Below are 23262 nucleotides of genomic sequence, written 5' to 3'. Positions count from 1 at the left end.
GAGGTCAGCCTGAGCAGTTAATCCAGTAAAGGATGCTGTTTATGCTATAGTTGTGCTATTAAACAATGGCATTTTTCATTCCTTGTCAGGTATGAACATTCCAAAACAAAGAACAAAAGGTGCAAAAGAGAAATACTGATTTGATCCTTGTCCTTTCCAGCTATTCTTAATTTTAAATTTAGCTTTCCCTCTCCCACTTTCTTCTTTTGGTTTTAATTTCAAAACAACCAAATATTTAATGCTAGGTTTTTGGTTCGTTGTTCCTCGGGTTGTTTTAGAGAAGCCCTTAATTATCCAACCCACCTGTGTTAATAATGGGCTGCAGACAGGCTTTTATTTTGTTGGGTTTTTTAACTCCTGAAAGCAAAATATAATTATTTTGTTATCTGCTTTTCAATACTGAGAGAAGTGTGAAGAATGAACAATGTGCAGCAGTATTTAGTAATACTGACCTGTTTGGACAAATACAAATGTCATGCATGTAAAATTTAATGGCTTTAGACTGCTCTTTATTCTTGAAATGATAGTCTGCCAGAAGATAGTATAACTCAGTCACCACCGGTGGAGAATAGTCTGCACCCTCTGGGAGAGATGGTGCCTGAAAATAAAAAAAAAAATCATATTTAATAAAGTTTCATATTAAATGAGCAGTACACTTGTTTCTTCACTGTACTAGAAGCAGCCTTTTCATCACAGAATATGAAGGTATTGAATATGAAGATAGTGAAAGCATGCCACAGATATAGAGAGTGCCTATAAACACTAATGAACATGTCAAACTGACTCCATATTAAACAAAATTATGTCTTCTATGTTAAATAATATTGTGCCTTGCCACTCCAAGACCAAAAGCTTTGGTGGTGTCATTCTTATATAATTTAAATGCACTTACCTTAGGAAATACAGCATAATGGAATAAGTCATTCCCCTAATTACCTCAAAGTCAACATAAAAATAACAACAGTAATTTTTCTTTCTTTCAATTTATTTTTCTTTAAAGACCCATTAATTATACCTTGCTGCATGTTCCTTCAATATAGGCAGACACAGTATCTAAGCTCAGCATAGGTTTGTCTGTTCGAGGAACAATTGTAGCAGTCTTCTTCAAAAGGTTGGCCAAATCAGCAGACACAGTACTGGTTTTGTAACTGTCAAATTCTGGAAGAGTTTTAGGCTTAAAATATTCAAACATGAACAAAGCATCTTCCCATGTTAGATCGACCTGAAGAGGGAGGTAGATGAGAGGGGAAAAAAATTATCTCAAATGCCAAAATTTAAAAGTCTACTAACATTTGGTTTCTGTGGCTTTTCTAGTTTGTAACAATATAAATGTTACTCTAGCAGGAAATGAACCTCCCAAGAAGAGAGCAACTGAAGGTGCTGTTGATTTCCATTGCTCACATACACAGCACACTGCTCCCTCATTTATTGCACTAAGATAACTTAATGTGTACCACTGGAAAATAAAGTCACTCTACTTGCTTAGAGGAGTTGCTCAGAAAAGTTGATTATAAGCAAGAATCAGCTGCAAGTATCCTGAGTGACACTGATATCATGGGTAAGATAAGGAGGACAATAACTCTATACCTTCAAACCCAAGTAAGAATAAATGAAATGGGAATCAGGCAAGACTGAGACTCAAATACCTTCAAACTATACAGAAATGTACTTTCCAAATTTATTCCTCATTTTCACTTCCTTTTTCTTTCTTGAAAACATTTTAAAAAAATTAAAATTAGACTTCTGTCGAAAATAAATTTGTCAACTATTTCAATATGGATTTTTTCAACAAGCATTGCCCAAATGTAACAGATTACTTCTCCCTCCCAATCTCCTTATACTTAAGTTTGTCTTAGTTATTCCCATTTTCTCATTATCTTTACTTTCTGACAGGTAAGCTTAGAAAAAGAATTCACAAATACTCAGTAAGTAACAGCATAATAGTATTTGAGCATTTAAAAAGGTCTGTTCCAAGAAGCCAGACTATTGTTTTGCTTTTGAATATTATCAGTGATGTTTCAAAGCACAGGGCTGCTGATCTGCTTGTTCTCTCCTTTCCATAATACTACTTTCCCCATTCCCAAGGCACTCTGAACTTGTTTTTCTCCCCAGCTCAACTGAAATTCACACATTTCTCATAAACAGCTACCAGACATTTACCATCAAAGATTTCAAAATAAGCTATAATACAATTTACTTGCATAATTTTTAACAGAGACATTTTTCACTTTCATAAACTGCAAGGTGGGCTGCTAAAGTTCTCTTCTCTCAAGCTGACCTCTTTCTAATTTTCCTCAAACTCGAACTTCTTCTCTGTTGAAAACAGGAAAATCATGGCTCAATAAAATTGATGTCATATTTTAAAATGGCAGACTACTGTGAGACTATACTAGCACTTTGTTTCAAATACCCAACCCTTCATAAAGGCTTCCATGTTTTATTAATGAGTTTATTTTCTACAATATTCAAAATACATAAATTTTAAAAGGAAATAAAAGTAATATTTCCCATAAATATATCCAGGTGCATTAGAAACAAACAAGTGTGTAACTTTCATCACTTCAGGATATTCCACTGATATTAATAATACACATCCTACCTGCTGTACTGAATGTTCTTCTAGGTACCTTGCTTTGCTTTTTTTGCTGGGAAAACCATATAAACAATAAAAACACTGTTCTAAGGCTGTTTCCAACTCTTCTTTGTATGGATGAGTATCTTCAGAAGTGGATGCTGCAAGTTCCTTTTGTAGTACTTGAACCTGTAACACCACAAATATTAATGAATAATCATGTCATAATGTAATAATGAACAAAATGTCAGCTGCAGGCTGAAGACTGTGTTGTTACTACAGGAACTGCATGTATTTTTCCCCCCATTTACAAGGAAATCTTACCCATATTTCTGTAAACCAGTCTTGCACATGTAATTTCAATGGCACTGTAACTGCAATAAAGTGCTTTTATTTTTTCCCCTATGTTAATTCCAGTTAATTCCATTCTCGTGTCTTCTCTCAATGAGATTAGATATCAGCTTAGTATTTCAGACTTCAGCTCATGCAAAGGCTTTCACTACACACCCAGTGGCCTCTGTGAATAGGAACACTACAGTCTGTCAGCCCTGTGAACAGGGAAAAGGCACAGGAAAATTTCTGTCCTATCTCACAAACATCATTTTCCTGTGTGTGGAAAAAGAACGGAGAGGACTTTGCAAAAGAAGAAGAGAGAGCTAAGGAAGAAACACATGGTACAAATAGTATTATACAGATGGCTACACACCAAGGATAATGGCTGGATTGATCCCAAATAACTAAACACTGCAGCAAGTTGCAAGCTTTAACTTCAACATCACAAGAAAAAGTACCCATCAGTAGCCTATTTTGGAAGATGCAATTACTTTAAAACATTCATTGAAGAAAACTGCAACCAAATACCAAGAGACAAAAGGTAATTCCTTGCAGATTTCAGTAAGTTTCCCTAGAAAGAAAACCAAAACAGAACACATTCCTGGAAGACATTTCAAAGTCAATAAAAACATATTTACCAAGAACAATCCATGTAGTGGGATTTTGGAACTTTATTTCAAAACTAAAAATCTCACACTTAATCAGCGAGGCTTAAGAACATCCCAACCTGTTCCACTGTGAAATTTTAATTAAAAAAATGAAATGTGTAAGTAGAAATCACAGTTACAATATCTTACACATCCAACAGCAGTATGCTCTGTGTGTCTCAACTATCAGAGTCTACCTTTTCATTTGAGGTGTTAGTAATCATTACTTGGGAGACTGAAGGGTACAGAAAAAGACCAAGCTCTCCACTGTGATTTGCCTCTAAAGTTTTAGGAACTTGTGCACTACCAGAAGAGTTCTATTAACTGATAAGTAAGTTCTTTTAGTGTTTTTCCTCTGATAGAAAGCATAAACTTTCATTTATTCTTTTCAGTAAGCTACGACTTCTTCAGCCACTGACATGTCTCAACTCACTGGTTAACTCAGGAGTTTCCTCAACTGAAATTTTGCAGTAAAAAATGGAAAATGCAAAACATTCACTTAATTGTAATTCATATAAGTACTTATTGTACTACTTTTACAGTACTTAAGCTGCCTGTTTATCACCATTGTCATTTTTCAACATCTAGGATTGTAAACTCATTTATGCAGGCTACAAGAAGCTTCTCATCATGACTGGCTTTACAAATGTCACACATCATCACAAGGCAAAATCTTGTTAGTCTACATGTAAGAAGCTTGTTTGCAAGTACTAGGATTAACTACATAATGTTAACTCTCTTCTGCTTAAAAGATCTGTGCAAAGAACAAGGTACTATTTATTAAGAGTCAAAACTCTGAAAAATAAGAGTAAAGACAATTCTCACAAGGCATCTATTTGACATTTGGGTCCACGGTCACCTTATTTCTGTTACTTCTCCTATAAGAATTTGTGAACAATGTTTGAAATTCACAAGAAGTGTGGATAAACAAGTTGAAAGGAAGATTTAAGCATCACAGGATAATGTAACAAAAACATGATATTCCTACTGCTGGAAACAAAGTCACATCTAACACCAGTAACACAAGTTTCACTTGAACAGTGTCTAAAACAATTTCAGATTCTCATTCAGCTTTTAAATTTCAGGCAGTAACCCAGAATTTTCTTAATAATTCAGACTTCTGACTACTGCTAAAGACTTTATTACATGTTAACAATCTCTCTTCCACACCACCTTCAGCCACAAGCAATACATTGTACTTGAGCACATGGTTCATCCCAAGTGATCATTTAGCACTAGTCTGTAAGACTTGAAGCTTCCTTTCTCTTCAAATAATTTTCAATATTTCTCTTCAAATATCTTTTCAAATAATTTTATCTTTGCCTTTCCTTACCCTTCCAGCACCCTCTTGCCTCTGAAAACTAATTTTTTGCACTTGATAATATACTATCTTATTATATTTAAGTAGGCAATTCTGTGACTGAAATTTGAAAGTCTTGTTCCAAGTACCTGATGACATTTGCAAAGATTTAGCTGTAAATACATTTAAATACATTCACAGCTCTCCATTACCTGTAGGTTATGCAGGTTCCCACACTATCAGACTGCCCAGGCTATGAGTACAGGCACATTCTACAGAGACAGAATTTGGATTCATCACTTGGGAGCACTGCATCTGAGGGCAAGCAGGGCTCTGGAGCAGGATGCACAGCACCCGAGCAGGCACACAGGCACACCAGGTATATCAGCATTATACTTCTAATACCAGGGAAAATGAGGAGAGTAGGATAATCTGATAGTCCTACACTGGAGCAGCCTCTCTTCAAACACTGTTCTTGTTGTAGAGCTCCAGCTCTACCAGGGTGAGCCAGCTCCTGCAGAATCCCTTGAGCTCTCCACCCCATCCTTCCCAGCTGCCCAAATTCCTGCCTAACTTACCTATTGGTTGGAGGACAAAAGCCATTGTCACTGCTAGAACACTGGAGCAGGAAGCATGCTCCATCCACACAGACAGCTCACCTTCCAGCAAGACATTTGTGAGATAAGCAGGAAAGATGGTATTTGTGTTTTGTTTGTTATTTTTCCTGACATTCCTTACGTTCCCTCTCTTTCTCTTTCTCACTAGCAGACTTGGTGTGATTGTTCAACCTTCAACAGTTGTTAATTCTCAGACAGCAGCTGAAAATCAAGAGTTATCACTGAGTAAAACGTTATTTGAATAACTAAAATAAAGTTTTGAATTTAAATCTGAATAAACCTTTTCTGCCAGCAGGGCAGAGGTGTGGCTGAGCTACCAGACACAAAAGATAGAGTCAGTATTCAGGTATTCAGTTTCCACAGGTCACAAGCAGCAAGTAGTTTTATATGTTCTGTAACAAAAATAAAACCAAAATAAACTCTTGACTTTTCCACAGGAAAGAACATACAACAAAAAATCACCATGCTACCAGTCATCTAAGATGAGTGTTGATGAACACCAAATTTTTTTGCTAGCTTAAAATAATAACCTTGTTTATTTTTAAAGAGTAAAAGATACATCTTCTAAAGCTAAATATCACGTGATAAAACTTCAACTGAATGACTTTAATCATCATCAGTGCTTGGTACAGGCCAACTTTGGTTCTAAGTATTATTCTGAATCACTTAGCTTCTCCAGTGCTTTCTCTTTCAGTACAAGGTATATATCTTACTAAGTCCCATTTAAGATGCTTTAATAGCACAGACTTGGTTAACCAAAGCCATGTCTTGTCTGACAAGAAGACCTGTTCAGAAAGCATAACAATGGAGAGGGGTTTGGAATAAAAAGCCTTTGCTATTCAGATCAAACTGACTGAAATAGTTCATGGTTTGTCTGGGAGAAGAGGGAAAGTGGATTTACAAGAGTATTTTTAACATGAAGACAAGGCAACAAGCAACCTGATATAACTTTGAAGTTGCTCCCTGCTTTGAGATGGAAGTTGGCCAGATGGCTTTTAAAGGTCCCTTCCAAATGATATTATTCTACTGGACTAGCACTTACATAGAACTTGAGAAGAGCACCATCCGAATTGCAACACCAGGATCTTCTTCCCAAATACTCATGAGCAGTGTTCAGCAGCATGAGAGAAGAAGGCAACATAGGGGTATCAGGACTCACTGGAAGAAAAAAGTTGGCAAATATTTAAGTAGCACATAACTGAGTTAAACTCAACTAGTCAATGCTTCATTTGACAAAAAAAAGTTTCCTCTGTGATAAGTGATGTTTGCACATCCCTCAGCTCCCTTCAGCCAGCAAGATAAGAAGACAAACAATTTTTTAATATTTAATTCCAGAGCTAGGACCTCAGTTACAATATGTAAAACTGAAAAGTTAACCTACCTTCATCTCCCTGGTTCTGCTGCTGCTGACAGCAAAGGGATTGAAAAGCATCTTCCTCCTGCTGGATGATCCTGTGCAGAATAATCCATGGAAGCACTGAGGAGACGTATGGTTCTTTTGGTTCTTCCTGGACTGCCATGCTGCAGTCTATGATCTAATAAAGAAACACACGTTATATGGACAAAGTAATACAACATAACTGTCAGGTGTGAATCCTTTGCAAAAAACCCTAAGTTGGCAATGTGCTTTATCCCAAAGAGATAACCTAAACTCTCAGCTTCTCACACTGAGCAGCAGTTCAAAGGTATCTGTTGCCAGTGATTCTAGAACAGATGTGCTCAGTGTCTCTAATGTACTGAAATGAAGACTACAAAAGTAATGCTCATCTTCCCCCAACCAGAATGTAACTCCAACCATTACTGCCAGTGGTGGCAATGCAGACAGCAGCTGCATCTTGCTGAAGGTCTGTAGCACACAGTATCTCTCTCCTACTGCAAGTGAACAGTTACCTGAATCAGGTTGTTTGTTAACCGAATGAGGCTTGGTGTTATAGAAGAATCTTTCAGGATGCTGCTGACTGATGATAATGAAGTATCTATTCCTGTGAGCAGCTGTGTTACTGTAGCAACCCACTCCTCTTTAGCAGAGGCTGCTGTCATATTAATCATCTGCTGAATTGCTTCATTCAAGGCAACTTCTGAGTGTTCAAAGCATTGCTTGTAGTCTTTCAGTTTGAGCAGGGAGTCCTAGGAAGGAATGGAAATATGAAAAAAAAAATCTATTGTTAGGATGAAGGGTTTATATGAAACCATAAATGCACAGCAGGACAAAGCAATACCCTATATACAGTTAATATGGTTATTTCAATGCAACAACAGAACACCTTTAAATATGACATTAAAAAGGGACAACAGGAGATGCACGAACCCTGGATGACAGAAATACAAGTAGGGACTAAATTTCAAAAAAATCATCACTGCTTTAACAAGAGATGCAGTAAAAAATATTCAGCAAAGAGCTAGCTATAGTATCTAGTGATATGTATTTGAACAGAGGTCCTACAGAAAAGGGGTTTGGATCTTTATGATCTTGTGCCACCATTTTATTACTTCATAAATAATGAAGTAATTACTTCAACTATAATGTCAGCATTACAGCAATGCCCTCCTGCTTCCTTCTGTTTTGCCAAGTTTGATTCCCAAGATCACATAGAAGCTGTAGGATTTGGTTCAAACCAGCTAAAAGAACATCAATTCCTATAGTAGAGTTCAGCTGTATGCTTATTTTCACAGTGTCAAATTGACTATATCTATAGCTATTATACTGGATGGGTCTATCCATGGTGTGTCCTTCATGCAGAACAGATACACATCATAAAAATTATTCACATACTAGATAACTTTCAAGTTTCACCATGGTGCTTAATTACCATACAGTCAGCATCAGCAAATGCAAGAAATATCTACAGCAGATGCAGATAGCATGAATGATTCCATAAGATATCTCTGCAGATGATTCAAGTTTATTTGAATTTACAGTTTTTCTGGCCATTTAGTCCAGGCCTCAGACATCTTTAGCCACATTCTCAGTTACTAAAGCTGGCATGTTGTTGATCATGTAGATAACACTATGATGTTCAGCTCATTCACAAATCTGGTTCCACATTCTGCTTTGTAAGTAAGACTCATTAACCATTGACACCCACTCTAAATACCCTTCCATCTAGTTTTCAGGAATAAGTCTTAATCCCATACTGAAAAGATTCTTAAGAAACAAAACAAACCTGCAGGAGAAGCAGCTGTGCTGGTCTCTCTGGAATGGATGTTACAAATTCCAGATGTTTTGCTCTACCATAACCATTAAAGGATAATGTTGGACGAAGCAGATGCACTACTGCATTATAATCCCCTGCTTCATACAGTCGCTGGATCTCTTCCAAAGACTGACATCTCTCCAGAGATTTTAGGTTCTTCTCAATCTGCAAACATCACAGATGGCACAATCCAACTTTCATTTTATATTCACATGCACTTCACTACTGACATTTCTCTCAGCAGTTCAGCTATAAAGCTATGTGAACTCTACACCTACATCCAGGAATATAAACAATATAAACATTTACTATCATGGAATACCAAGCTGGAAGGGACCTCAAGGATCATCTGATCCAACCTTTCTTGGCAAAAGTATGGTCTAGACAAGATGGTCCAGAAAGAACCCAGTCCAGCTAAATCCTAGGTGTCCAACATAGGGGAAACCACCACTTCCCTGGGGAGAAATGGGAATGGCTGACTGTTCTCACTGTGAAAAATTGCCTTGTATCCAACTGGTGTCTTCCCATGAGAAACTTGTACCCATTATCCCTCATCTTTTCCATGTGACTCCTTGTAAGAAGGGAGTCTCCATCTTCTTTGTTGCTGCCCTTCAACTACTGAAACATGGTTATGAGGTCTCTCCTAAGCCTTCTTTCCCCAAGTCTGAACAAACTCAGTTCTCTCAGCCTTTCCTCATATGCCTTCCCAGTCCTTTGATCATCTTTGTGGTCCTCCTCTGGACCCTCTCCATCCTGTCCACGTTTTTTTTTTGTATAGTGGATACCAAAACTGAACAGGTGTGGCCTGACAAGCCCTGAGTGGGATTATAACTTTATCTCCTCTGATGAAGACCTTGTTGATGCAACTCAGCATCCTGTTGACTTGTGCAGCAGCACACTGTTCATTCACAATGAGCTTGCTGTCCACCAGGACCCCCTGATCCCTTCCCACAGAGCTGCTCCCCAGCCAGGTAGATCAGAGACTCTGTTGAACTTCTGAATTATGGTTTCCCAGGTGCAAGGCCTTACATTTGTCCTTGGTTCATAAGGTTCTTGTTAGACCACTCTTCCAGCCTATCCAAGTCTTCCTGCAAGGTAGCTCCTCCTTCTGAGGGGTCTAATATCCACTCGTTTTATCTGCAAATGTTGTCAGGGTACACTTAATCCCATCATCCAGATCACTTATGAAGACATAAAACAGCACTGGGCCCAACATTGAACCCTGGGGAAGCCCACTGACAGGTTGCCAGTTTGAAAGAGCAATTTACCATCACCCCTCTGGTGATGTCTGTCAGCCAGCTCCCCACACACACTGCACAGACCACACACATCACTTTCTCTAGGAGAAGACTATGGGGAACTGTATTGAAAGCCTTGGAGAGATCCAGGTAGACACTGTCCATAGCTTGTCCCTCATCAACCAAGCAGGTTACTTCATCACAGAAAGAAATCAGGTTTGTCCTTAGTGAATTCATGCTGGCTCTTCCCCATCAATTGCTTCTTTTGACTTGTGATATCCCTCAGGAGGATTCATTCCATAACCTTCCCAGGGACTGAAGACTGATGGGCCTAAAATTTCTTGGGCCCTCCTGTAAGCCCCTCTTGCAGATGGGGGTGACATTAGCCTTCTTCCATTCTTCTGGGACATCCCCTGATCTCTATGGCTTCTCAAAGATTATGGAGAGTGGCCTGCTACATAATACTTCAATCATTACACAGATTTTTAATTACTACATAGTTTGAAATCAGTGCTATAATGATTTTTTACTTTTTCCCCTCAAACCATACATTTCAACACTTCAAGAACACATCCAACAGATGGAGTTCAATGTGAAGATGGCATCTCTTTGGTCTATCCCCCAAATGATGGCATGATCATCTGGTTTATCCCCCAAGACAGCAACAGAAAGACTAGCAGATGGACATTCTTTTGTTCAAAACTGTACACAATTTTTTACGTGGAAAACAGACTGCTGAAGGTGACACTTAGGAACAAAAAATAAAACTCAGTCTGAAAATCTACTGTTCTTCATGCAGCTGCTCTAATGTCTTTATCTTGCAAAAAAGCAACCTTAAGCTGTACAGGACTAAGAGATCCAAAAGATGCTTTTTGAAAAGGAGATTAAACTATGAACCTAGGACAGACACAGTAAACTTCCATCCCAAAAAGAGCTAAATTATAGATGAATTTTGAAGCTGGGGAGAATACATGTGTAAATTCTTACCTCTTCCAAAGAAATAACAGAATCAACATGTAGGTTTGGTAACCTTATTACAACGCTGCATTCATTGCCAGCCTTCACTTGCATTGTAGTGGAGCTCTGCAGCATTTCAGTGCAGATATCATAGTTTTCAAGTGCCTGTTCCATGTCTCCCTAGAGAAACAGCAGAGGAAACAAACAAACCAAGCACCGTAGAGTTCTGCCAGCAGCAAGGGTTTCTAATGCATGCAGAGTATTAGCTTAGCATGTGGCAGGGTGTACTTCATGTCCACCTCTACGCTTAGGGACAGTTAATTATATTTAAGAGTAAAATGAAATCACTATGTATAGAGCTGATTTTATCTACATGCTTAAGTGAACTGAGATTCCTGAATCAGCTGTAGCTTCTCTGAACAACACTGATTTTCATTTGAAAAAAGTCTTATTAAATCAAAGGTAAAACAAACCTGCAGTGCCAGAAAGCGAGCTTTCAGCCAGTACACCCGAGTGACAAACTCCATCCAGCCCTCCTCAAATAAATCCCTCTGTGAGGATGCAAGTGACAGCTGCAAGAGGTCTCCCAAAAAATGGGTTCCTGGGAAGTCAGGACCAAACTTTCCATTCACAGAGGTAGCAGGGCAATTTCGCGGAGAAACTGCAAATTAATTAATTGTTTTTTATTACAACACTGCTAGCATCCCATGAAGAGAGTCCTGCAAACTAATATTTCAGAATTACTGATCAGCAAACAAATTGATGGGCCAATAATGTACAGCTCTGAAAGATAATAATTAAGAAAAAATAGCTCCAAGATCCCATGAATTCCTGGAAACATTTCTTCATATATATTGAGTGCTTTCATTCTGAACACCCAGTTCTCACCTGTAGAACTCTTCCCTTTTGTCAGTAGCCACTGATCTAGTTGCAGTTCCATGCAAGAAAGGCTCATCAACATCATATCCTTCAGAAAAGGCATGGAGATATCAGAAAAGAGCATACAGTAAGAAATACATTAAAAGAATTTTAAAAGCCACCACTAAATTTGTAATTTACTTCAAATAAAATGTTTAACTTTTCCTCTTGAGATTTCTATTCCCAATCTATAACTACTTCTTCCTCTTCCTAAAGCTATATACCATTTACAAATCAACAGGTACAAAATAAAATAATAATTAGAAGCAGCATTAAGAAAAAAGGTCTCAGCTCAAAAAAGGTGACCAGAACCACATTGCTTGATATCAGATACAAAAACAAGGCTACAACTTTATTCTAGTTGAAATTAAACTATATTAAATTGCTAACTCATGCTAGAAGAATGTCTCCAGAATACAGACTTATTGAATTTTAAGACATAAAACCCATGCATCTTAGAATTTTTTCAGTATTTATCTCCCTGAGACTCAATCAGTACTCCAGCCTTATCAGCTTCCTAATGCTTGCTGTATAAAGTTCAGAAGTATATTAAAATCATGTGACTATGGATCTCTGCCAGGTGGTATTGTGCAGTGCAGAATATACCATTTTTTTATTAAATTCATAGGAATAAGGTCTAGAGGTCCAGATGTAAAAAAGATACTCATGAAAGCCCTTACACATTACCAGAATAGTCCTTTGCAATCTTAAAATCCCCAATTTATTACACTCAGGAGAGCTTGCAGTTCAAGTTTAAAATAAATAAAAGGATAATAAAGAATAAACATGCATGAGGACAGTGATTTTTAACTGTATAGCTACAAAGTCTTGGCTTTTTAAATTTTACATAGGAACAAGCAGTTATGCAGTCATAATGAGAATCAAGGGAATATCTTTATAAATATATTTACATTTCTTTAAAAAATATATATTTATACCTGAAAAACACACAGAAATACAAAAGCTGCAAACAGAAGTAGAAGGAAAAATGCTTCCTTACCTTGATATGCTGATTGCTTGAGTCCCTCAGTAGAGGATTGGGAAGACTACTGCTATGCTTCCTCCAGTTATTATAGATACTGAGCACCACCTCACACAAACCAGGAGGCCACTTCACAAGGAACTTTTGGCTGACAACTTTCAGGTATTTCATCATCAGCTCCAAGATCCCACCATTGTTCAGGTTATCCAGCAGGAATTCATGAACATCCTGTTTTTCTAGAAAGCAGATAAACACCAATCCATACATATTTAAGGTTGAGGCAGAGCATAACTTGAAGGAAATAGTTTTAAAACCTTTTATGCTCTGATCTGTCAGTAGTTCTCCTGTACTGTGTGCATACAGAATGAAGTTACTGTGTTGCTGTCTGTTTAAAAGGGAAACTTCACACAACAGAGCTCTTGCATACAGTATTTTAGCAGTCCTCAAGACTTAAAAAAAAAATAATTAAAAGTCCCAGCTTTTACCATCTGAGATATAAAATTATACTTTTAAAAATAACAGACACATCTGTATTTTCTAGAAATTATAGGAAAATACAGAAAATAAACTCTACAATAGGGAAGAAACAACAGAAAAATAGGGTTATAATTAAATCCTTACCAGATTCCATAAATGTTGTAGAATCAAATGACATTCTATGTGGCCCAACATGCTGGAAATTCTCCTCTTTGATTTCTGACTGCACCTCATAATTATTAAATGCATCTTCCTCCTCCTCTGGATCCAATTTCCTTAATCTGTATGAAAAGGGTAGCAAAAACCATAATATCAACAAAATCCTCACTCTTTCTTCTGCTAGTAAGTGAAACCTAAACATAGCACATGAATATTCTAACGGGGAAAGTAAAATCACTGTAAGAAATTCAGAGATTTACATCCAGTTCCCTAATTTTGTCCAAAGATTATATTGTTTACCTTATGCATTTTGACTTCAACACTGTCCACTAATTCAGTTTCACATTAGTAAAAGCTTTCTTATTTTTCAAGTAGCTTTGACTTAGTTTCATTAAAAACAGTTCTATTAAATTTATGAGAAGCCAATGCATCACATCTGCTTCTAAATAAGTAAAAAAATTCATAAATAAACAAATTAACATGGTGGTTAAAGGTCACAGAATATCAGTCAAACAAAACCCTTCCTCTACTCATCTCTTGCTACTCTGGTAATGGAAGTTTTTGCTGTGCAGTACCTGGAAGGAAGGAATTTCACCAACAGCTCTTGAAAGTCAACCTTCTCCTCTTTTTTACACTTGGTGTTCCGGACTCTTGCAGATCTCCTTTTTGCTGTTTCACCACTATCTTCTGTAATTCTCCTTCTCTTCACACCCTTCTTAGATTTATCACCTGCAGATATGTCACCTAGAAACAGAATTGAAAAAAAAAATAACTAAAAAAACCCCAACAGATACTGACAGGTTACACTGCTAAACAAAATGTGGATAATCTTTTGTTTGTTTTAAAAAAAAATTATTTGTGGCTGATGCTTTATTTCATTCTACAGCAACACTGGAGATCCACAGATTTCCTTCTGAAAACAGTGACAAAAATTAACATTAATTTTTTTAAAAATCACTTTAGCATAAACTGGGTATGGCATTTTGCATAAAAATGCTGGTCTGAGGCAAGAAACAGGCTTACGAAAAATTCTACATTTCATTACTCCTTAGAATTCATTATTTTTGTCTTTAAGAAGTTCCTGAAATGGGAATCAGAGATGCTTGCCTTTAACTCAAGAAACACCTGATAATTCCTGAGAATATCAACAAAATACTGGCAACTTCTTGATAGTTTAAGATATGTGAATATATAGAGCTACAGTATATATTATTCAAACAATTTGCTACAGATTTCAAATAAATAGAGCTAACAGTTCAGTTTACTCTGGTTCTAAAACCAGGAAATTAAGTCCACTGTCCTGAACACTGATCTTCTGTCTTAGTCAGCAATCAATGTTTTCTTGGCATTTTAAGCACCTTCCTTTTCAAACACGAAGTGTTAACAGAACTTAACTTTATAGAGCTCAACTTTTTTTCTATCAAATGTTCTACATATGCTGAACAGGTTCTGAACCCACCAACATGCAGTTTAAAACCAGCATTTCCCAGTGCTTTTACTACCCAGACAAGTAGGAAAGGTATCTTGAATCTTAAAAGTACCTTGCTCACCTACAGCAGCTCCTGGTTCCAATGAACTCTGACTGTGAGTTGGGAAGTTGGGTGTTGTTGGAGTATAAGGTAACACTGGATCTGGCACTGTCACCACAGGATTAGTGCTGACAGGGGTTGGCTGAATAACACTGACAGGAGTAGAGGTAGGAGAAAGGATCAAAGGCTGAACTGGGTCTCTGTATTCTGAGAGATCAATTCTCTTGCCCAGGCTGGGTCGAGGAGGGTCACATGTGGTGAGGTGGTGATACATGGCAAGTAAAACTTCTCCTAAACACTTCCACCTGCATGGGGAAACCAAATGGCAACACAACTTCGTTAATTCTTGTAACATGATTTTCTAAATTATGTTTGCAAACTTTCCAGCATGCCACACCGTTTTTCTCCAATAGCTTAGAGGTACCAAGAGCAGCTTTCCAGTGGGAGAGAAATGCACATTTAAAGAGCCAGAATCTGAAGAGTATCTTTCTGTATTTCTTGCCATATGGACCACTGACAATTTCAGGCCTGGAACAGAAATCCTTGGGAGCTTTCATTCTAGAATACACCCCACAGAAAAACAAGAACAAAACATGGCAGTAGGCAGAAGTTTTCAGAGGAAATTGGTGAGATGGTTGGAGCAGGAAGGAAATGAGTCAGTGATGGATGTGCCTAATTTCAAAAAATGTCTCTAATAGAGGTCTATGCAGTAGTTGCAGATAAAATTACTCATATTGAACACTACAAAAGGCAGTATCAAAGGATCCATTTTCAGGTTCTGCACTCAAACAGTGAGAATAAAAAAGTCTCATCCTTATCCACAAGTAGAAGCAACTTCTCTGCACAGGAGCTACATGCAGAGTCCATTAATATTCAAGAAAAATACATACCATAAAAAAACAAACCAAACCCCAAATCTTTATGCCTCAATGATGACACATAGCAATTCATTACTATCCAACCTCTTACCACAAATAAAAAACTGTAATTTTTTTCCAAGTTTTCATTATCCCAATCAAAAACATTTTTCAAAAGCTAAACTTACTTCTAAGTTGATATACAAACCAGTCCTACATTAAAAATCCAGTAACACAGTTGGAATGGCTGCCAAGTAATTCTTAGTTAAAACTTTTTACTGTTGTTTAGTTTTGTTTTGGTTTTTTTTTACATCACCTATTTTCATTCAAAAGTTGAAAGCTGACAGATACAGGGCTTATGCTAAAGCCATAAGCACACCCAAACAACTTATATACTCAAAATATGAAAACACTGGAGGGTTGCTTGCTTGCTTTAAGAAAAAAAAACAAACAAACCCCTTCTGAAGAAATTTGAAGTCCACCAAGTAGCTTCAGAGAAACCTTTTAAAACAAGAAAATGTAAATACATACGTGAAAAAGGGAATTGGCTGGACCAGTTTGAGGTCTGGTTCTCTTTCCCTCACTAGCAAAGCTTGTCTTTTCTTACGGAGCTCCAGGGCTTCATCTATGATCCTTCCTGTTTCAGCTGCACTCACATTTACATTATGGATAGACATGTCACTAAGAAATAATACAAAAATAAGATGAGCTTTTGTTTATTGGTTGGATTTTTTTTTAAAGCCTGTGGAGATTCATTTGGTATCTTCCAATTATGTAACAAAATTTAAAAAAGTATTAAAAAAAGTACTCAAATAAGATTATTTTACAAGCTTTGTAGAATGCATATAGAAGCATTCACCATCAAATTTTTTTTTTAATTAGGAAAACTGAAATTAAAGTTGCAGCAATAAGCTGCAAATAAGAAAACTAAAACAAAGGAAAAAGATTACAAGAGATTTACATATGAAAATATGTGAGCACCACGCAAATTGAATTTCTTCCCTCTTCCTACCTCCCTCCAAATGTCCTTCCTGAAGATCATTTCTTCAGCAGCACCAACACTTAACACAGATTTGTTACTTAGAAAGCAGGTCAACAAGATACTGTTAGAGCTTAAAGCATGATATCTTCCTAGCTTTTCTGAACTGCCCCAAACCCAAAATTTACACTCCAGGTGCAGTATATAAGATGCTATTCACCATTTGAGGAACATTCTTAAGGAATCTTTCCGGAGGCAAGGCTGCTCCTCAAAGATCTTCTCCTTCAGAACCAATCCTTTGCTATACAGACAGTCTTTTTCCAGAGCTTTGCAGATAAAATACAAACATGCTGACAGAGAAATAGAAATTGAATGGTCAGTCATCACTTAGGTTCATTCAATAGCTCCCATTATTGAGCTTCATATACAACACTGAATTCCAACTAAATATTACAGCTACATAATTGTAATAGCTACAATAGCTTTGTAACACATCAAATAATTACATGCATATTCATTAACATAACTTCTGTCTTCCTATTATATCCAGAAAAAAAATATAATTGTGATCAAACTATTTCTGCAGTACATGTTATTTACTTTCAGGACTCTACTCCTGCAAAAAAGAAGTTAAAATCATAAAGCAGAATCACAAGCAATTTACTGTTTTCACACCAGCAAATGCCTCAGCTGCAGATTCCATTAGTGTAACAAGCAATGGATCCCACCAGGTTTTCACTTGTGTGGGCAATTACATGAAGAGAATTAGGAGTTATAGCAGGACAAACCTAAGGGATCAGATTCAACATTTCTGCCATCTTGCAACTTCTCTCCTAAACTTCCTTTGAGTCAGATGATCTACAGGATTTTATTCAAATGTAAAATCTTCCAGCCAGTTGTGTCAAGTGCTTTAACTACAATTAATCACACTAAGCCATTAATTAGACTGCAGCTTTATACCCAGATCCTGGGTATATGGATGTAGCTGGAGATAAGTACAAAGACATGGAGGTACTCTGAGGGAGAAGAGTCTACAGGGAAAATGCTTGAAGTGGCTCTGATCTAAGAGACCACAGGTATTTATTTTTAGGGTAACCTGACTAGATACAAACCATCACATTTTACCATGAAATAGAGAAATCTCTATCATACCCAAACACACTGGGTGTGCAAGGTACACTTTCTCCTATACAACTGCACTGTTATATTTTTTAATTGTCATGTAAAATTACAAATATCTTGAGAATTTTTTTGGTGTGCTGTACTTACTTGTGTAGTCACTGAGTGTGTACAAGATGGTGATAAGGTTATCTAAACAAGGCCAGTGATCAGGATTGCACCTGAGGCCTTCCTCAAAAGCATGACGAGCCAGGGGAAGGCGAATGAGTTTTATTGCCACACGACCAATTTTATACCACAGGTTGACATCAGTGGAGTCCAGCATCACAGCCTAGAAAGCAGAATAAACAGCAGCATTCACACCTCAGACAGGCATGTCCACTTGCCTAAGGGGACTGGCACTGCTCTAGTTTTCAACAAGGACACTACAGCCTTGGGGACTGACTGGCAGACCAGTTATAACACATATTACATCAGAAAGTACACAGATTTCAGATAAACATGCAAATGGTGTATGCTGAAAGGGGTACATCTATATTTCAGAAAGTTTTTGCAAACACCGAGGCTCCTATGCTTTATTTCAGCTGAACTGTACCTCCAAATAAAACTCCATGGCTGTCTCCAGGTCATCTCGTTGGGCTGCCAGTTGTGCTAGGTTTTTATAAGTGGAATATTTTAACATCAAGCCTGGATGTTTCAGCCCCTCTTTCTCATCACCAGAAAGAACAGCCTAGAAACAATAAAATAAATGCAATGCAGGCATCAGGAATCAGACAAGTAAAAAGAGCAGCAAGTAACTTGCCAATTGATAACACTGGCATTTCCAGTTAGCCAGTAAGTAATGAAATAACATAAAATACAATAAAAATAGGTTTTAGAGTTTTTCTTCAAAGGTCACACTGACCTCTCGTAGAAGACGAATCTCAAGCAGTTCATGATAAGCTTTAGCAGACTCTTCAAATCGGTCATGCTTCTGAAGGTCCAAGGCTTTGTGATACAAAGCAAAAGCTTCTGCTTCCTATGGTTTAAAAAAATACAGCATGTTAAAAATGACCAAGACTCAATATTCTGTTAATGGTTTAATTTAATTAATAAAATTGCAATAAGCAGAACAGCACTGGGTGCGTGGGAAGTCTCGGCTCCGCTCACACGCACAACCCCTAAAACTCTGGAATTACCTTTTATTGATTACAATTCTATGCATATTCAAAAGAAGGTGGGTTTGCATACATATTTATAGAATTACATCATGACATTATAGTATTAATGATGGGCATAGTCTGAGCAGAGTCTTCTTTTGGGGAGATATCCAGGGGCCGTCAGGGGGTCTTTGGATGAAGTAAGAAGTCTTCCTCAAGCTTGTACTTTTTACCTTTCTTGATTTCACTGACTTCATTATATTATTACAAGGCAATATCAGACCCTAGCCATAACCTTCCCCTTATCTGCTGGTTATGACATCTTTATGTTCCTTTTGTGCAGATGTTCACATTCCTTTGGTGCCTAGTTAGCCTTGGCAGTGTCTTGTTTTAAGAACAGGACCTACACTTTTAATTATCTTCGAGACAGAAGTTAGTCTCATTAGGGCCTTGTATTGTTCACACTGCTTCAGTGGAAAATTACACGTCTCAACTGCTTTGTCTAGGCCCCTATTCACTTCTTTCTCAGTTTAATTCTTTCCTGAATTGTACTGGTAAGGAATACAAGTTCATCAACATATATTACACAGCAGAATTTGTAAAGCAACTTTATTACGTATATTTACTACAACTTAACTATATTATGAATATAATTAATTTCACACTTTTAATACTTTCTGCTATATAGTGATTCACATCCAGACTGTTTAGCTCAAGGTTACCCTTACTGACCTAAGATAACTCATCCAAGTGAAGTTTTAGCTTGCTGAAGGAGGGTTCAAGAGGTAAGATAGTAATACAACTTTCTTAACATAAAATAATAGATGAACAAGAGTGGACAAGAGTCCACAAGAGTGGACAAAACTCTCATTGAGACAAAACTCCACTAAGGAAATTGTGGATTTACTTACTTGGGCTTCCTTTGTCTGTGTCTTATGACTTTTGAAGGTACCTTCATAGTCATCCTCAATTGTGGAACTTGCATTCAGTGCTGCGATTCGAATCTGGAACGACAGTGAAGATGTGACAAGAAATGTTACATCAGCACAGGTCCTGGTTTCCCTTACAAACTGGACTTTTCTCATTCTTTTAATTTATATGGTAAATGGACTACATTGAGAGCTCTCTATATGAAGTTAAAAGAGATGCAAAAAATCTAGTCACCTCTACCCACATATAATTATCTCAGAATAATCCCCTCCCTAAATCAGATGATAAAACATTCCCAGTGCCTTGTAAGTAATGTTCCCTAGGACATAAAAATTATAGGGTTTTTTTTTAAATTTCCTAATTTAACAGTAACTACAATCACTCCAAAACAATTGTTCTCATTATGTCAATTTATTTTTAGCACCAGCAAAAGAGAAAATTTTCTGTTTTGTTTCTACCAAAACATCTTAAAATCACCTCAATAAGCCCTTACCATGTTCAGAGATATTCACACCTTCTTTTTTTCAGGATTAGGAGGAAGGGCCTAACACAAGCAGGTCTGGAAATAAAACAGGATTAGAGTATTTATTCTGCCCAGAATGAAAGCACTCGTAAGTAAAAGACATGCTGGAAATACTTTAATCAATAACCAATTAACCACCATACAATGATCAGTAACCTATGTCACCACCACCCCATGCCAAGAGATAAACTGTCCTACCACCTAGGAATAATATTAAATGAATTTTAGCTAGAGACAGGGGCTAAAATACAAAGTTAAGTAAATTCATTAATTTAGGCTGTCAAGGCTCTAGTCCTGGCAGAAGGAGGAGAGTAAAAATACTAGTAGCATAACTACAGCTATAAGGTTATTAGCAATATATTGATTCCTCTAATAACAAAAGGTAAAACAAAAAAAGCTTCTTGAATAATCTGACCATGAATCATTTTAGCTTATTAGCTTATCTTCAGTTATGTTAAAAACCATTAAGGAAGCTTTTCTGTGCCTGTTACCTATAGCACACCCTGAAGTGCTCTCTCACATCTAGAAAGCCCACCACTTGTGGATATTTACAGAAGTGGAAAGGGAAAAAAATGGAAGGTATCTGAGTCAGACTGCTACACAAGGCTGTGGTGGATAATCAGCCATTGCTCAAAATACTGTCTGTGACTGAAAAGCATTCTGATTAAAAATGTTATTACTGCTATCCCTTCTACAGACCACCTCTAACACAAATGGAAGTTATAGCTATTGCATAAGCACTTAGATTAACTGGATCTAGGCAAACAAAAAGAAACTGAGCTTATTACTAATTAATATTTCTACATTCTGAAGGAAGAATACTAGTATTTTCAGTCTTTTTTACCACTGATAAAAAAGGTTAAAGGGGGAAATCTATTTATAATCTATAAGCCTTTTTTTCTCATAACTAAGCCTGTATTTTGTATTCTATTAAATACTTGAAAAATAACGTTAGGAAAGGCAAAAAACCCATAAAAGGTATCTGTGCTGCTTTTTTAGGAATGCTTCGTTATGTGATAAAACCATCACATCCACTCAAAAAAAGGTGACACATACACGACAGGCTAAAAGCAGTCTTTAATATTGGAGAACACATTAATAGAATAAGTCTGGAATTAACCACAGCAGGAAGCAGTGGGAGTTTTGACCTATAAGCTGAATTCAATTCACACATCATCTTGATTAGTTTTACATGTACAGGTAATTATGCTTTGACAGAATTTTCATTCATTCAGCAATGATACTTTGCTTGCCCATGAACCACTCTCCTTGCTTGACACTAAACCACTGACAGCTGCAGAGCAGTGAAGCATTTTGCTCTTTAAGTTACTAAACAAATATAAATAAAACTTTAAATCTCTTCCAGGGCAGATTGTCTACTTTGAATATAAAGAAAATATACATGCAGAGAGTAATGATTAACTCTTTCAGAAATACTGAACACTCCAGCTTTTGACAGAAGGTGCTGATGTTTATGACATCCAGTTAAATCAGACTGCATGACCCCAAATGACTTAAAGATATGCCTATATTCAGAAATATGCTCCAGTCTTGCCAAATCCACATCATCTTGCTTGCTCAGGGTGGCATAGGAAGTCGACAGGAGAGGCATTACAGCCAGGAATTTACTTCTGTGGACAGATCAGTGAAACTGCAGAAAAGGGGGGACAGCAATTTTAATCCTACTTCTTATTTATACAGAAATTTTGTAACAAATATTTAGCTCCTCTTCTCCCTGGTGTGGCCAGGTTAAGAGATCATAACCAAACAGTGTAATGGTTTTGAAAACACGGCAAGGATATTACCTCCACACAGCTTTTGCACTGCTGTGTCAGGGACAGGGGGGGTTGTTTCATTTATTTTTTAAACCAGGCACTGCACATGGTTGCAAACCTAACTGCAGACTGAGTTACAGCAGCATCATAACATGCAAGAATTGAGTCTGTCACTTCAAACTCTTTGAGAGGAACATTGCTCCATCAATTAGGTGGGGGGAAAAAAAGCTTAATCAGTCTTTAATATAAAGCATTACAAACCGGTATGAAATCTTTCAGCAGCAAGAGGGTCTCAGCTGTGAACCTGTGGCTATGGCAGGTGAGCACACCCTCTAAAAAAGCCTTTTGCCGTCAAACTCTTCTCTCCTTTTTCCAAAGTAGTTTAAAACGCCAGTAAACATTTCAAATGGCAGCTCCTGTCCCCACTGCTTGTGTGAGTCTCAACTTCAACTTAAGGAGCAAGGGGAGATCTGGGCTTTGCCGGCTCTTGTTGTTGCTGCTACACTTGGGATCCACACACTAAGAACACACGTTTGAAAAAATTAAAAAACAAAAAAACCCACAACAAAGCAATCACTGGATTTTCGCTTTGTTTCGGGTTGGTCTCTAACCGCAGCGATCACCGCCGCCGCATTTCAGCAAAAGCCGTTTAACCGGCAGCTTCCCGCACAGAGGACCGGGGACGCGGCTCACACCGCCCGCCGGGCTCCCCCCCCTTCCCGGGGGCGGCACAAGGGCCGAGGGAGGGCGGGAACCCACGTTTACCTCAGGCCGTGGCTCCCCGGAGGAGAGCAGGCGGGGCCCCGCCGAGCCGGGCTGTGGCCGCTGCACTCACCGGCGGGCAGGCCGAGGGGGCAGAGCCCCGGCAGATCCTCACGTCCTTCCACGGGACACTCACCTCAAGGCCTCCCGCCGCGGGGCTCCCGGTGCGGCTCCTCAGGCGAGCGGCGACTCCCCGGGGACGCGGCCTCACCGGCGGTCTCCGCGGCAACCTCCCCAGGGAACACAACACGTCAA

At 37.9% G+C, this 23262-nt stretch overlaps 1 protein-coding gene across 1 annotated transcript in view; it reads right to left on the bottom strand.

Annotated features, from left to right (window-relative positions):
- CABIN1 (calcineurin binding protein 1) overlaps nucleotides 1–23234 on the bottom strand; it is a 104785-nt gene extending 81551 nt beyond the window's left edge. Inside the window, exons 1-22 of the mRNA XM_030460531.1 lie at nucleotides 23144–23234; nucleotides 20441–20506; nucleotides 19929–20021; nucleotides 18783–18896; nucleotides 18474–18608; nucleotides 18029–18209; nucleotides 16980–17109; nucleotides 16312–16461; nucleotides 14936–15228; nucleotides 13970–14138; nucleotides 13380–13516; nucleotides 12777–12994; nucleotides 11747–11825; nucleotides 11332–11519; nucleotides 10889–11038; nucleotides 8634–8828; nucleotides 7360–7596; nucleotides 6851–7004; nucleotides 6512–6627; nucleotides 2600–2761; nucleotides 1016–1222; nucleotides 453–598 (exon numbers count right to left, since the gene is read on the bottom strand). Of these exons, the coding sequence (XP_030316391.1) occupies nucleotides 453–598; nucleotides 1016–1222; nucleotides 2600–2761; nucleotides 6512–6627; nucleotides 6851–7004; nucleotides 7360–7596; nucleotides 8634–8828; nucleotides 10889–11038; nucleotides 11332–11519; nucleotides 11747–11825; nucleotides 12777–12994; nucleotides 13380–13516; nucleotides 13970–14138; nucleotides 14936–15228; nucleotides 16312–16461; nucleotides 16980–17109; nucleotides 18029–18209; nucleotides 18474–18608; nucleotides 18783–18896; nucleotides 19929–20021; nucleotides 20441–20443 (3257 nt within the window). The 5' untranslated portion in view covers nucleotides 20444–20506; nucleotides 23144–23234. The remainder of the gene's footprint in view (nucleotides 1–452; nucleotides 599–1015; nucleotides 1223–2599; nucleotides 2762–6511; nucleotides 6628–6850; nucleotides 7005–7359; nucleotides 7597–8633; nucleotides 8829–10888; nucleotides 11039–11331; nucleotides 11520–11746; nucleotides 11826–12776; nucleotides 12995–13379; nucleotides 13517–13969; nucleotides 14139–14935; nucleotides 15229–16311; nucleotides 16462–16979; nucleotides 17110–18028; nucleotides 18210–18473; nucleotides 18609–18782; nucleotides 18897–19928; nucleotides 20022–20440; nucleotides 20507–23143) is intronic.
- Between the last annotated feature and the right edge of the window lie 28 nt (nucleotides 23235–23262).

The sequence above is a fragment of the Calypte anna genome, chromosome 15 (genome assembly GCF_003957555.1).
Source record: "Calypte anna isolate BGI_N300 chromosome 15, bCalAnn1_v1.p, whole genome shotgun sequence".
Classification (NCBI taxonomy): Eukaryota; Metazoa; Chordata; class Aves; order Apodiformes; family Trochilidae; genus Calypte; species Calypte anna.
The sequence above is the reverse complement of the archived record's forward strand: the minus strand, read 5'-3'. Positions and strand labels throughout refer to the sequence as shown.